The 13,218-nt window shown below is 54.1% G+C and overlaps 4 protein-coding genes across 4 annotated transcripts; 3 read left to right on the forward strand and 1 right to left on the reverse strand.

The window, feature by feature from the left end:
* Positions 1–524: 524 nt before the first annotated feature.
* Positions 525–2,439, forward strand: BDW47DRAFT_119375 (putative isoamyl alcohol oxidase; the record flags this gene model as incomplete). Its single annotated transcript, XM_024815344.1, has 4 exons — positions 525–814; positions 868–1,068; positions 1,119–1,326; positions 1,381–2,439. The coding sequence occupies 4 exons, from the start codon at positions 525–527 to the stop codon at positions 2,437–2,439; spliced, it is 1,758 nt and encodes a 585-aa protein (XP_024669586.1).
* Positions 2,440–3,979: 1,540 nt separating this feature from the next.
* BDW47DRAFT_133362 (NADP-dependent oxidoreductase) lies at positions 3,980–5,131 on the forward strand. The gene has a single exon (XM_024817817.1). The coding sequence runs from the start codon at positions 4,066–4,068 to the stop codon at positions 5,056–5,058; it is 993 nt and encodes a 330-aa protein (XP_024669587.1). The 5' UTR covers positions 3,980–4,065; the 3' UTR covers positions 5,059–5,131.
* Positions 5,132–5,654: 523 nt separating this feature from the next.
* Positions 5,655–7,146, forward strand: BDW47DRAFT_60602 (zinc-binding alcohol dehydrogenase family protein). Its single transcript, XM_024819413.1, has one exon. The coding sequence runs from the start codon at positions 5,744–5,746 to the stop codon at positions 6,788–6,790; it is 1,047 nt and encodes a 348-aa protein (XP_024669588.1). The 5' UTR covers positions 5,655–5,743; the 3' UTR covers positions 6,791–7,146.
* A 4,726-nt stretch (positions 7,147–11,872) lies between these two features.
* Positions 11,873–13,206, reverse strand: BDW47DRAFT_133366 (uncharacterized protein). The gene has a single exon (XM_024817818.1). The coding sequence runs from the start codon at positions 13,127–13,129 to the stop codon at positions 11,927–11,929; it is 1,203 nt and encodes a 400-aa protein (XP_024669589.1). The 5' UTR covers positions 13,130–13,206; the 3' UTR covers positions 11,873–11,926.
* Between the last annotated feature and the right edge of the window lie 12 nt (positions 13,207–13,218).

Consider the following 13,218-nt stretch of genomic DNA (forward strand, 5'->3'; position numbering starts at 1 on the left):
TCACGCATCCAAATTATATCTGCAGCCTGTTTCAGATGGAAATATCTTCTCATCTTGCAGACAGAGCGACCATGAATAGGCTCACAGAGTGTGATATATCTCAAACAATAATATGCAGAGGAACCAGTCACTCTGCACACGCACCACAGATCCATGGCATTTGCACGGATTCCATTTCTTCCTGCTCACTTACCCTCACCTAGCTCAAATCTAGGCGCAGAAAGCATAAGCGCCGAGGCATGGCGTCCGGCCTGATATCCATCGGGTGGTAATTCACTGGCCAGTCGTCGTCCACGATAACTACCCCGCATGTATTCCCTCGGCTGGCTGCGCTCAGATCATATAAGGCCCCCCGAAGCGGGACACGCAGAGCATAGAAGTATTCCACCCATAGTCTGATCTCGGGGAGCTCGACGGAGGGCGGCTCCACAACGGGGATAGTCACTTGGCCCTCCCTGGTTATATCAACCCTGACGGGCGTCAGTCGTGTTGGTGTGTTCGTCCAAAGGAATCCGTCATTCATCATGCTTTTTGCCACGATCACAACGGCGCTCATACTGCAGACCGTTTCTGCAGCATCTACCCAGACCGTTATCAGGTCTGAGCCGTCTGTAGCAGTCCACACAGCCCGACACTGCAAATACATCACCGGGGATGTGGGATGGCCGCAGCCGCAGCTGTGGTCCCAGCTCAACCAGACGGTGGAAGGTCGTTTGATCGCGACGGTACCGGTGGGATCGGTGTGTCACGACCCAACCTACGACAAAGCCAAATGCCTCGCGGTAACCGCGAATTGGGCTCGGCCTCAGCTCAGGTACGCGCTGACCACAATGCGCTAGAGGGTCACCCCACTAATATCCGTTTCAGTGTCCCTCGACCCGCGGAGTTTATGCTCCCCTACTTCCTGAGCGATGGCTGCACCCCGTTTACCCCACGAACGACACGATGCGAGTTGGGCAACTATGCTACCTACTCGATTGAGGTCCGGTCGATTGATGACGTTCGGGCCGGGATTCGCTTTGCTCGAACGCACAACATCCGTCTGGTGATCAACAACTCCGGACACGAGTGAGTCCTTCAGTCTGAAGAGCAGGTGGTACGCTGATTAAACGTCGTAGCTTCTACGGCCAGAGCACCGGAAAGGGGGCGTTGTCTCTGTGGATGCATCACTACAACGAGACTACCTTCATCCGCCACTATTCTTCCGCATACTATTCCGGGCCTGCGCTGCGCGTACAGACGGGCGCGGAAGGTGGAGCCGCAGGGGCGCACGCGTCAAGGGAGGGCTACACCGTGGTGGCTGGGGCATGCCCGACGGTCAAGATGGTACTATTCCTTATCATGCCCCCTCCCACTAAACTATAACGCTTACATAAATAGGCCGGTGGGTATCTCGGTGGCGGCGGCCACAGTTATCTTGCGGGACGGTACGGCTTCGCGGCCGACCAGGTGCTGGAGTGGGAGCTGGTGACGGCGGACGGGGCGCACGTCGTAGCCACCCCGACGCAGGAGCCCGATCTTTACTGGGCGCTGTCCGGCGGCAGTCCAGGGTCATATGGGGTGGTGCTCTCGGCCACGGTGCGGGCGTTCCCCAACGAGATCACTGCCAACGCGGCGTTCTCGTTCGGGGTGCGCGAAGCCGGGGGCGTCGAGCCCTACTGGAAGGCCGTGCATACCTTCCACCACCAACTGAAACCCCTTCTGGACCACGGCATCGTGGCCGAATACGTGTTTGGGAACGAGACGCTGGCTGTGACGGGAGTGCTAGCGCCGGGCCACACCCGCGCGTCGCTGCTATCGTCCTTGCAGCCTTTGATGGTGGCACTCGCGGAGTCATCGGGGGGGCGGTTGACAGCTCGATCGCTGAAAATGCGTATAACCCAGGCGCAGAGCTATCACGATCTCTTTGCGGCAGAGATCGCGCCGCTTTTGGCCGAGTTGGGTTTCCCTCCGGCCGTTGCCGGACGGTTCGTCCCGCGCCAACTGATGGACGGAGACACAACAACGCTCGACAGCACGCTCCGAGAGATAGCAGACCGGGGGTATTCCTACTCGGTGATCGCGCTCAACGTCATCAACGCTCTGCGCAACGACACCGCGCCACCGATTGCCCCCAACGCGGTCCAGCCCACCTTCCACGCGGCGTACAGCTCACTGATGATCAACGCGGGGGAGTCTGGAAACCGAGACGTACAGCAGGAGTTGGTGGAGGAGATCCTTCCACTGTATGATGCTGTGGCACCTGGGGCGGGGTCTTACAAGAACGAGGGGCATTGGGCGGAGCGGGACGTGAAAATGACGTTCTACGGGGGAATGTACGAACGGCTTGAGGGGATTAAGAACGTAGTAGACCCAAATGGAGTGTTCTACGGCGCTACGTCGGTGGGGTTCGATCGGTTTGAGTGGGATGAGAGGGGTCGTCTATGCCGGGTGATATAGAGTGTGAACATGCTCAATATGTATGATGGGTTCTCGAAATTAACATCGAGCTCCCTATATGGTCCTAGTTATTCAATAGTGTTTGATCTGCATTTTCTAGCTGGCTCGTTTGTTGGTTCTCCATTCTGAAGATCTGAAAATATCTGTTGCTTTCATGTTTTGTCCGTTAGACCGATTCTATCCTCCTAACCTTTTCAACCACTTCTGACACCGGTTTGTTGTAGGAGTAATAGACCTCCAAATTATCGCCGCTACGCCAGAACTTTGGCCAACTCTTGATATAGGGCTGAGCCTGACTGTGGTACTCAACAATCTTTTACTTCTGAGTTGAGAAGAAAGTCATCCTAGGAAACATTGACTGTCCGCCTTGCCAGACAACAGACCGTTAAGCCTCTGACTCACACATCAAACGGCAGTCGATCCCCCGTGTTTAGATTTCATCCCCGGAATATAGCGCTTCAGCAGCTCCCGCGGTAGCTTGGCGATCTGTGTCCTGTCCTGCATTGACGCCGCAAATTCTGGTATGCTAGGAAACCAGGCCCACGTGGTACCGTTCGTCATGGAGTAGACCGTTAAGCGACACGCGTCCGCGACCGCGCCGTGGTGATAAAATCTAGTGCGCGCGTTCTAACATGCGACTTATTATCCAGTAAGACAACAAGACCGCGTTTGAACATGATGCCTGTCATGCAAAAACTCTTAACACAGCGGGATATGTCCGCAGTGCACAGGACGCTCTTAACAGCCATGACAAGCGTGCTAACCCCCAGGTGGAGCATGATGTCTGTGATAAGGTGATCTTCAATCTAGCATTATTCCTTGATACTCTAGAAGTTCCACTGTCAGGGTGTGTATACACTTTGAGTATTCTCCGGTATGCTGAGAAAGTCTCTACGCACGTGGGCCGGGAACTAGTATGTCTAGGCCGATTATAATTTTGGCTCGTGCCAGCAAGCTCGACTGTGGTTCCAGGGACACCAAGGGGGGGTTCGTACAGCATCTAGGAAGTATCGGGACTCGGGGCGTGTCGATTGACAGTGCCCAGGCTCATCGTGGATCCCGCAGCCTAGAGACTACCGGCCGCCTGGAGAGAGGTTTTCACAGTGTCCTTGTCCCGGAGTAACATGAACACTTACGGGGCCACATTGGCGAATTTGTCGTTGCCGGCGTCGAAGATCTGTCGTACCGGGCCTTGTCGAGCCGCCTGGGGGCCAAGGAACGTGCCCCACGGGACGGCGGCGGGGCGGGATCCACCACGAGACCTCGCGCCTGTAGTACATACGAGGAGTGATACGCGTTGGTGACCTTGAATTTACCGGCGAGCAGCCCGTCTGGCGAGGGCAAGTTAAATCATGACACGTCCCACCAGTACACGTTGTGTAACAGGATGACATCAACCAAGGAAGATATCCGTCTGTGGAAGTCTTGCACAGTGCAGGATAGGGACGTCGGGCAGACCGACATCCCAATCCAGTCAGCGGCAACGCTCTCCGTGGGACATTTGTGGGCATCGACCAATCTACCCTACAAATATACCCCGCACTCCCCACCATCCCATGAGTCGAATAGTTGAATTAATCGCCGTAAGAATAGGTAGTGACATTTGTTTACACTCACATCGCCAATATGAGAGCCGCTCGAGTACGCGCAACCTCCCCCGATGGCACGCCATATGGCGTCCCACATCACCCCGCCCCTTCGTCGGCGATTGAGGTTCATGATGACATCCCGAAACCCCAGGTGTCCCAGCCCGACGAGTTACTCATCCAGGTCAAAGCCTCAACTGTGATCCGCGACAACCTCGAATGGAACGAGCTGTACCCCCCCAACCATGCCCTCTTAGGCAACGATTTTGCCGGCATCATCGTCGACAGGCACCAAAGTGTGGACGAATACAATGTCGGAGATCATGTCTATGGAATGTCACACGGTAATCGGGGCGGAATGTGGGCCGAGTATGCCGTTGTCACGACCGAAGAGGCGGTCCACAAACCGGACCATCTGTCCTGGGAGGAGGCGGCCGCACTGCCGCTTAGCGCCATGACGGCGGATCAGGCCCTGTTCGTGCATGGGGGACTAGAACTCGCACGGTCGCACCCCAAAAGCATTCTGATTACCGGGGCCAGCGGGGGCGTGGGCGTGTATCTCGTGCAGTTCGCTGTCGCCGCTGGCCATCATGTCGTGGCGGCGACCAGCTCCCGCCAGCGCAATGAAGCCCTCCTCCGCTCGATCGGTGCCCACGAGGTGGTCGAGTACACCGATTTTAGCACGTTACATCCGTTTGACCTGATCGTCGATGTCGTCGGATCCCAGGTGCTTCGCGACTGTTGGGGCGTGATCAAGCCTGACGGCACCCTCATCTCTGTCGATTCCACCAGTTGGGGGTTTGTCGACGAACACCGTCGCAGCGACATCAGCGTGGGCAAGGAGGGAGTGCGGGCCCTCTTTTTTATTGTGGAACCGTCGAGGCAGAGTATGGAGCGCATCTCGCGACATGTTCTGAGCGGGAAGATCAAGGGGTTGGTGTCAAAAACCGTGTCGCTGGACGACGTGCGAGCGGCGTATGAATCGGCACATTCCAGGGGTATCGGACAAGGCAAGATTGTGATTACTCCTTGATCTCTTGCTTCTATATTGATGGCCTAGCCTACGTTGTTCTGCATAGCTGAAAACGCTCTGCAGGTGGTTGACAGTGTTCATTCCATATTCTTGGCCTGGCTCAGGGCGGATTAGCGCTATATCACCTTCACTAGTAGTTCTCATACCGTCTCCTTACCATCATTGTCAACTCGATAGCATTTTGTTTCTCAATGTACAATCATATCTTCACTCAGTCCATGGCGGCCATGTCTATCTGTCTACTCCATACTTGCACAGCGGTCCTCCTGGCGTTCATCCTTGTTCCACAGACAGACTAAATAGCACTTTCCTCCTGGGTGGGATATAACGTATAGTCCAGCAAAGATGAAAGAAGTATTCATACAGCAACAGGCTCTGTCTCGGTGTTTTCGTATTATGGGCGGAGATCTGCACCGGTGGAAGACCCGATTTGATCCAGCGGAGGGGGCCCAACTCGCCGGATTCGGCACCCCGCCGTATGGTACCAGGGTTGTTGATGACGTACCCGGCCATTTCTGAGCTGGAGCCCCCTCATATTACTCTTGACGTATCTGCAGCCCGGTTACTAAATGCGTTGGTCGGGCGGGACTGACAATCGTCGACCAACATACGAGCCCTACAGCCTGTTTCAACTCCTCGTCAAACACACTCCCGAAACCCTCCTGACCACACACAGTCCGACCAAATGGCGACACAAAAAGCTGTCGTCATTGTTGAACCGAAGAAGGCGGGCTTGGTGTCCGACCGGCCCCTTCCCACGCTGCGGGACGACTATATCCTTGTCAAAACCGAAGCGGTGGCCTTGAACCCGACTGATTGGAAGCATATCGCCTTTCTCGCAGCGCCCGGCTGTCTGGTCGGGTGCGACTATGCTGGGGTGGTCCAGGAAGTGGGAAATGCTGTCCAGAAACCCTTCCAGAGAGGTGATCGCATCGCGGGCGTCGCGCACGGCGGGAACGTCGTGCAGCACGAGGACGGCGCATTCGCCGAGTACATTGTCGTCAAGGGGGATGTCCAGATGCGTATCCCTGATACCCTCAGCTTCCAGGAAGCTGCCGCGCTTGGCGTCGGCATTGCGACCGTGGGGCAGGGACTTTATCAGAGTCTGAAGCTCGCTCTTCCGACAGCGCCCCGGGAGACCCCCGAGCCTCTCCTCATCTACGGCGGCTCGTCCGCGACCGGCACGCTCGCCATCCAGTTCGCCAAATTGTCCGGCTACCGGGTACTGACCACCTGCTCGCCGCACAACTTTAGTCTCGTCCAGGGTCTAGGGGCCGATGCGGTCTACGACTACCACGATCCTACCTCGGCGGCGGCGATCCGGGCCGCCACGGGGGACCGGCTTCAACTGGTCTTTGATACCATCGCGATTGAAGACAGCTCGAAGTACTGCGATACGGCGATTTCGACCCAGGGCGGCGAGTACAGCGCGCTACTGCCCGTATCTATTGAGCGGGAGAACGTGAACAGCCGCTGGACGGTGGGATACACGATCATGGGGGAAGACTTCATGTTTGGCCCCGACTTCTGGGCGGCGCGGCCGGAGGACAAGGCGTTCGCTGAGAAATTCTGGATGATTGCGGAGCCCCTGCTGGCGGCTGGGATCATCAGGCCTCATCCCATCGAGGTGAAATCTGGGGGCCTCCAGGGTGTTCTGAATGGGCTTCAATTGCTGCAGGCAGACAAGGTCAGCGGGAAGAAGCTGGTGTACAATGTTTCGGAAACTCCGTAGATATGCCCCGGAAATCCCAATTGCTCATATCTCTCCAGGTCTAATGACCCAGTCGCTTATGATCCTATTGCCTTGTTAACGGTAAACCTTTCCGTGCTCACAGACACCCAAATCGAGGTCCGAGGATGGCTGTCCATCTAGGCCCTCATGGCCGGAGTCAGGGGTAGTATAGCTACGCCCCTAATGAGACCCGACCATCTCGCCAATTCAGACGTGGTGAGCAAGTTCGAGCTTCTTGGATCCCTCACCACGTGGTTTGGGATGCCGCATGTTTTGGGATTGCGATGCCCCCTACCCCAGATTGACAGCTGTCTTTCACCATATCGTGAAAGAGAATCCCGATCCGTATCTCATGAGCGCATGTCAGATCCAAAAGAGCATTTCAGCATGAACCACCTCTATAATGGCAGTAGCTTCGTGCTTTATCAGATGTGATTGGCCTTGGGCTGCATGTAGCCCATGATCGCATCGACAGAGAAATGGATTCCCTTGTATGAGGCGCTAATATATGGACCTGTGTGTCTGCAATTCATAATATCCCTGTTGTTGAGCACATGGGGGAATGTAGTGCAACTGCGTCCTTCCTTTTCCATGGCGCTGCGCTGACACCCACACGCATGAGTACGACCCGGAACCCCCCAGATGCGGGTCTCAGCCCGAACTCTATCATTTTGCTGACTGGATGTCAAAGTGCAAATATCACAACGCCGGTGCGATCAAGCGACCATCTGGAGAGCCGGAAGGGTGAAGCCCTAGGAAATTCGCCCAAGAAGTTGCCAGAATGATAGGGAGTACGGAGACTCAGATGAAACAGATCAACTTCTGTCTGGCCCACCGGGAATCTTTCGTTATAAGTTTACACGTGTGTACTCTTTTATGTCAGCGCAGCATACTGCTCACCAGACCACATCAGTTATTGAAAGATGGCGAATCTCCTCCGCTGCCCGACTTCATGTGGGTTCGCCGATCCACGCACTACGATCTGAAAGATGAAGCCGGTAGGAAAGAAGCTCTGAGTATGCTGTGGGCGCTAATCCGTTATATCGCTAGTGGAGAAGCGAAGGTCAATATTGTGCGTGCGGCAATGAAAACGTTGGACTGACCGAGTCACAGACCGGTTGAGCCACGCCAGATTCGGTGTACTGGTGTTGAACTACGGAAAACATAGGAGAACCAGGAGCCGTCTACTTCATGGATCGCACAGTTACCTCATGTACTTAGGAGTTACATGTTTACTTGACGGTTGATTATCCATTTGCATAGTTGTAACATGAGAAACCAGATACCCTCAGCAATGTCCCCAGTAAATGGCGCAATGTTTTCAAGCTTGGAAAGGGTCAACGACCGAGTGACATGTTCTTGGGCTACCATCCCGTTCCTGCATCTAACTTTCGCTCGAGCCTACCCGTGTATGGCCACTCAAAAGGTACCGAAACAGCCTTGTCAATCCCCGGGTGGCTTCGATCCAATTTTCCTTCAAACAAAGATTGTAGCCTGGGGAGACCAAAATCTCGAAATCTTCGAGGCATCCCGTCGATTGGGCCCGCGAGATCAGGTCGGAACTGAACAGCCCGAGAGCAATATAAAGCTCCTGTCCAAAGAAGCCAACAAGATAAACCCTTTGCTCTGGAAAAGTAGGTTCGCGACGAAGTTTCTTTGTGAGTTGGCCCAACATCACTCCGAGAGCGTTCCTCAGTGAATCACCCCATGTCTGTCCTTCAAACCACTGGCAGCAGTTAAGCCATAGCCAGCATAGCATGGACGAATGTTAGGCGCAAATGCATACCCCATTGAATGAAATAATCGGCACTCCTAACCTGTCAATGACGGCGCCTTCCGGTTGGGCGACGTAATCTTCACCTCTGATCTGATACCGCAGTCGGATGTTTTTCATGGGAAACCTAGAAATTCGTTGGGCTTGGGGTTACGCCAAGGCAGAGAGCTCTTGTCACTTACTTGATATCTGTTATCTTATTATTAATGTCTTCAAGACTCTGATATATAGTCTTTATTAAATCACTAAGAATTATGCCCTGCTAGTTCAGGAAATGTATATGCCTTTCTCTCATGGGATCCTTCCAATTTTTTCGCGGTAAACTGATTCTTTCACAATCACTTATCCTCACAGTACTACCCAGCCCCCCTGTGTTATGAGACTCGTGGTTGTCGACGAGTTCCGGCGAAGAGACTTCATCGCGGTAATGTATGAAGCTCCTGAAGAAATTCTTCAACCTTCCCTCACCGGGCCACTCCTCTATGTGACTTTCCTCGACGATTCTCAAATTCCTGAATACCCGAGGTATTAGCTGGTCGACATCCTTATCTTTCAGATGTTAGTGACTATCAACGCTGTTTTATGGCAATTGCGTACCCTCCCTTTCGGCATCTATAACTCTAGGAATCAACTCTTCAAGTTCCACCTCTCTTGAGCGAATGGTTCCCATCGACGGCTGGCAGGTCTTCGGGACCTGGGAGACATGGTCGCAGCAGGCGGTGCCTGTAGCGGGTTCAGTCAGTCGCTCCCCCTCGGACATGCTACTGAGTGGTGAGTTACTTCGCTCGCGGTCATATAGAACAAGCACGAAGAGCTGTATTTATTATGCGCGGACATTCCAGCGAAATCATCGTTCGATAGAGCGTGTCCGTTGGTGTATATATTCTACCTGGCGCCCTTGATTATGTAACGGCCGCAAGGGGCTTCTCCGTCTCTTGGATAGAACTGACGACACTGATGGTGCGATGGAACGAGGATGATTCTCGGCAGGTCAACAAAATTTGGGCGGCGAGAGCATCTTTGTCACTCCTTGACCACCCAGATGTCGTTCTTGGGTAGAAAACAAGGGATCCATTTTCTTGGAACCTCCTAGAGACCTCCAAGGCCATTGGGGTAGAATCTATTGTTGAATTGCCTGCCCAGTAGCATGACAGTCTGACGCTGCTCGGTCAGGCTGGGTGCCCTTCACCATCTTCCTATATGCTGCTCGCTAACTGTGATCCATCTATTGGCACATTCAAGATTTGGGCCGTTCATATCAAGCACGGTATCGGTGTCATTATGACACCAGTTTTGTCGCTACTTTGCGAATAATGACGGCGGATAAATGTAACATCCCGCGATGTTTACCAGGTTCTCCTCTTCCCGACATTCTTCCTTCCGAGCATAGAATTTTGATCTGAATGCATCACGCTCTAACGATCCCCCCGGTATGTCTTCTGCATCCCTAGATATCTTTGGAAAAATTCCCCCCGAGCTACGATTGACCATTTGGGAGTACCTCATCGGTCAGTCTTTCAGTCTGACCACCCTTCTCCGGATATGTCGCGGCATATACGAAGACCTCACACAGTGTCTGTACGACAAGTGGGATGTGTATATCTGCCAATGCTACGGTAGATAGTGGATAGCCCCGACATACCAAACCATATCCTGTCGCCAGCTGAAGATCAGTTGGCGATGGAGGACTGTCTGCAAAGAAGATCCGATTCGATGCGAGAAGCTCCCCTTCCACAAGGCTCAACTCTTCATCCACACCTTCCATCCTGATCCGCAAGAGCGAGGCGGGATAGTCTCGTTGTGGAATAAGCTGTATATGACGGTGCGAATGCTGAACAATCAGTCGGAACATCCCAAAGATATCGTCATCTGCCTGCACCATGGGCGTGGTCTTGACTGACAGATAGATGGCAAGGGTGTCGAGACCATTCCGTATCCAGGCTGTCGCCGCCCCGATCATGACATTGCTTTTCTGGCGATTTGCTAGCTGCGAAATGTCGGGCGCATCAGGGTACAGACCGAGACACGGCAGCTTGACGACACTGCAGATTGGGCACTGATCAGATATGGCTGCCAATTCCTTGAAAATGGCACCTGTGAGTGGCATGAGGACTCGCAAGTCAGCCACCACTCAGAGTATCGCGACTAAGTGTCTCTAATCGACAATAATTCTGCACAGTTCACGGACTTGGAATTCTTTCTCGACACAAGACTGGACACCCTCCCCGGATGGGTGGCTGCGATGCTCCGACGCGACCGGTTCGCTGGCTGGTTTAGCTTTCAGCATTTCCCTATCGAAGCGCCGTACCAACAAAAGTACCTCGAGACTATCCGGAACTGCCCACAGACCGTTTGTACTCATGATCCATACCTGGTGCAAATGCTGCGTCGATACCGAGCCTTTCTGCTCCTGGATCGGACGATTTCACAACCTAGGCTGGTGGCAGGAATACAACAGTTTAGTGAAGCATGGGAGTATTATTACCCGAACGGAATCTTCGTCCTGACCGATGATCAACTAGAAGCAGAAATGGAGCGCCAGAGGACCTCCTAAAACCGGCCCGTATGAACACGCTAGAACCTACTGTGGGTTAAAGGCAGCCATTCATGCAGACCCTAATAAATATCGTATACGGGCTGTGGAATATCAGGTCCTGATCGGGTCGGTAAATGGGTGTACGAAGCGTGGCAGAATGATTTCTTTCCAGGTATATGAAGAACTTCGACCCTTCATCGAGTGAATGAGATTTTTAAGTAACAGACCTGATGATGGTATGAGTGGTTCTATTGACTCGGATCTGTTCAAGACTATTACTGCTGATGAGAGTGGATTCCCAGGGAATTGATCGAGTGATGATATTATTCTTCAATCAAGCCATTCTCCCCTTCATCCCTGACTTAGACGTAGTCCTTCATGTGTGCAAGCACACAAGTACTCAGCCAGCTCATGCCGTTGGCATCTTGAAGGATTCCTCAAGGGGTTCCCGCACTACGCCTGTGGATCAAACTTCTATCCCGCGACGGGAGGCCATGCCCCCTTTTTTCTGCTACGTTGTGAAGACAATGAGATACAAGTAGACTAATGCTTGAGTACAAGGAAAGGAGTGAGTGAGACAAGTCTACAACCAGACCATGGGATCTACATAATAAGATAACGATACAGATCATGACGAACTAGATCAATGATATAATCCCGTGGGGGTCAAATATTAAGTACAGAAGACAGCTGAGAAGTGAAAAAGAACGAATAGCGAGGCTTTACAAAAGAAAAGAAGCAAAGGCACGTCTGTCCACTGTCAAGACAGAGGGGCCATATACAAAAGAGGGTCGTCTACCACGTCAAGATACATGCACCCGCCCATCTAGAAAAAACCAATGGCCACGCAGACGACAGCCAGGAACGAGCTGCTGAACTGTCCCATGCGGCTGGCGGCGGAAGCCGGGTACGAGGTGGAGACAGGGGGAGCGGAGGTCGGCGTGATAGAGGACGAGGCGGAAGGCGAGAGGGTCTTGCTGGTGCCAGAGCCCGAGCCAGGGCCCTGGAGACCACCATGCTCACACTGGGCTTGAGCGCCCTTGCAGGCGGCCATGTTAGCACCGGGGGCAGCGCGGCACTTGTTGAATTCGGCGTCGCAGTCCTTGGGACCCACAGTCGGGACAGGTTGGGCAGTAGTCGAGCTGCCGGAACCACCGCTCTCGCACTCAGCTTGGGCAGCCTTGCAGGCTGCCATGTTGGCGCCGGGCTCGGTGCGACACTTGCTGGCTTCGGCATCGCAGTCCTTGGGACCCGAAGTCGGGCTGGGTCCGACGGCAACCGAGGGGCCGATCCCCTGGTGACTGTGCTCGCAGATGGCTTGGGCGCTCTTGCAGTCGTCCCCGTCGGCATCGGGATTGGCAAGACATTCCTTGAATTTGGTGGTGCAGTCCTCGATGGTCTTGGCGGTGGACGAGGGCAAGGCCACCGGGTCTGCAAAGGCAGTCGGAGCGTCGTCACTGTCGTCGTTGATACACGCCTCGTGTTCGGCGGTGCAGACAGCCAGGTTGGCACCCGGTTTGGTGCGACATTCATTGACTTCCTTTTCGCACTTGGCAGGCGCGTCCCGGTCGTCTCTTTTAGTCGACATTTTCGGACGCTTGCCCTGGTCCGCCTTCTGCAGACAGTCCTGCAGTTTACCGTCACAAACAGCCATCATGGCACCTGGCTTGGTACGACACTTGTTGTCTTCGGTCACACATTCCTTGCACAGGCTGCGCGTGAGTTGGCAGGCGGCCTTGTTGGACCCTGGCTTGGTTACGCAGGCGTTGAAGTCCTCCACGCACTGCGCAGGCTCGTCCTCTCCCTTGATCGAACGCTTGCCGCCCTCGTACTTCTTGCATTCTTGGAATTCCCGCATACAGGTCTGCTTAGGGCGATCTGGCCGAGCGAAGCACACGTCCTGGAGTTGCAGGCAAGAGGCCTGTGAGCCATCAGGGTTGGCCGCGGTGGGCGGCGCGCTGATACCGCCGGCGGTGGCCAAGGCCGTCGAGGCCAGGGCCAGCGAGAGCACAAGCTTGGAGTTGACCATGATTGCGAGCGGGGAGCGGTGATCAAAGAATATGAACAAAAGAGTGGCGTTCACGGTTCGGAAAAGATGGATTGCGGGAAGGGGTGAAT

This window comes from Aspergillus candidus (genome assembly GCF_002847045.1).
Source record: "Aspergillus candidus strain CBS 102.13 unplaced genomic scaffold BDW47scaffold_44, whole genome shotgun sequence".
NCBI classification, from domain to species: domain Eukaryota; kingdom Fungi; phylum Ascomycota; class Eurotiomycetes; order Eurotiales; family Aspergillaceae; genus Aspergillus; species Aspergillus candidus.

Coding starts and splice junctions, on each gene's coding strand:
- BDW47DRAFT_133362 (XM_024817817.1), top strand. CDS start 4,066: ATGAGAGCCGCTCGAGTACGCGCAACCTCCCCCGATGGCACGCCATAT.
- BDW47DRAFT_133366 (XM_024817818.1), bottom strand. CDS start 13,129: ATGGTCAACTCCAAGCTTGTGCTCTCGCTGGCCCTGGCCTCGACGGCC.
- BDW47DRAFT_60602 (XM_024819413.1), top strand. CDS start 5,744: ATGGCGACACAAAAAGCTGTCGTCATTGTTGAACCGAAGAAGGCGGGC.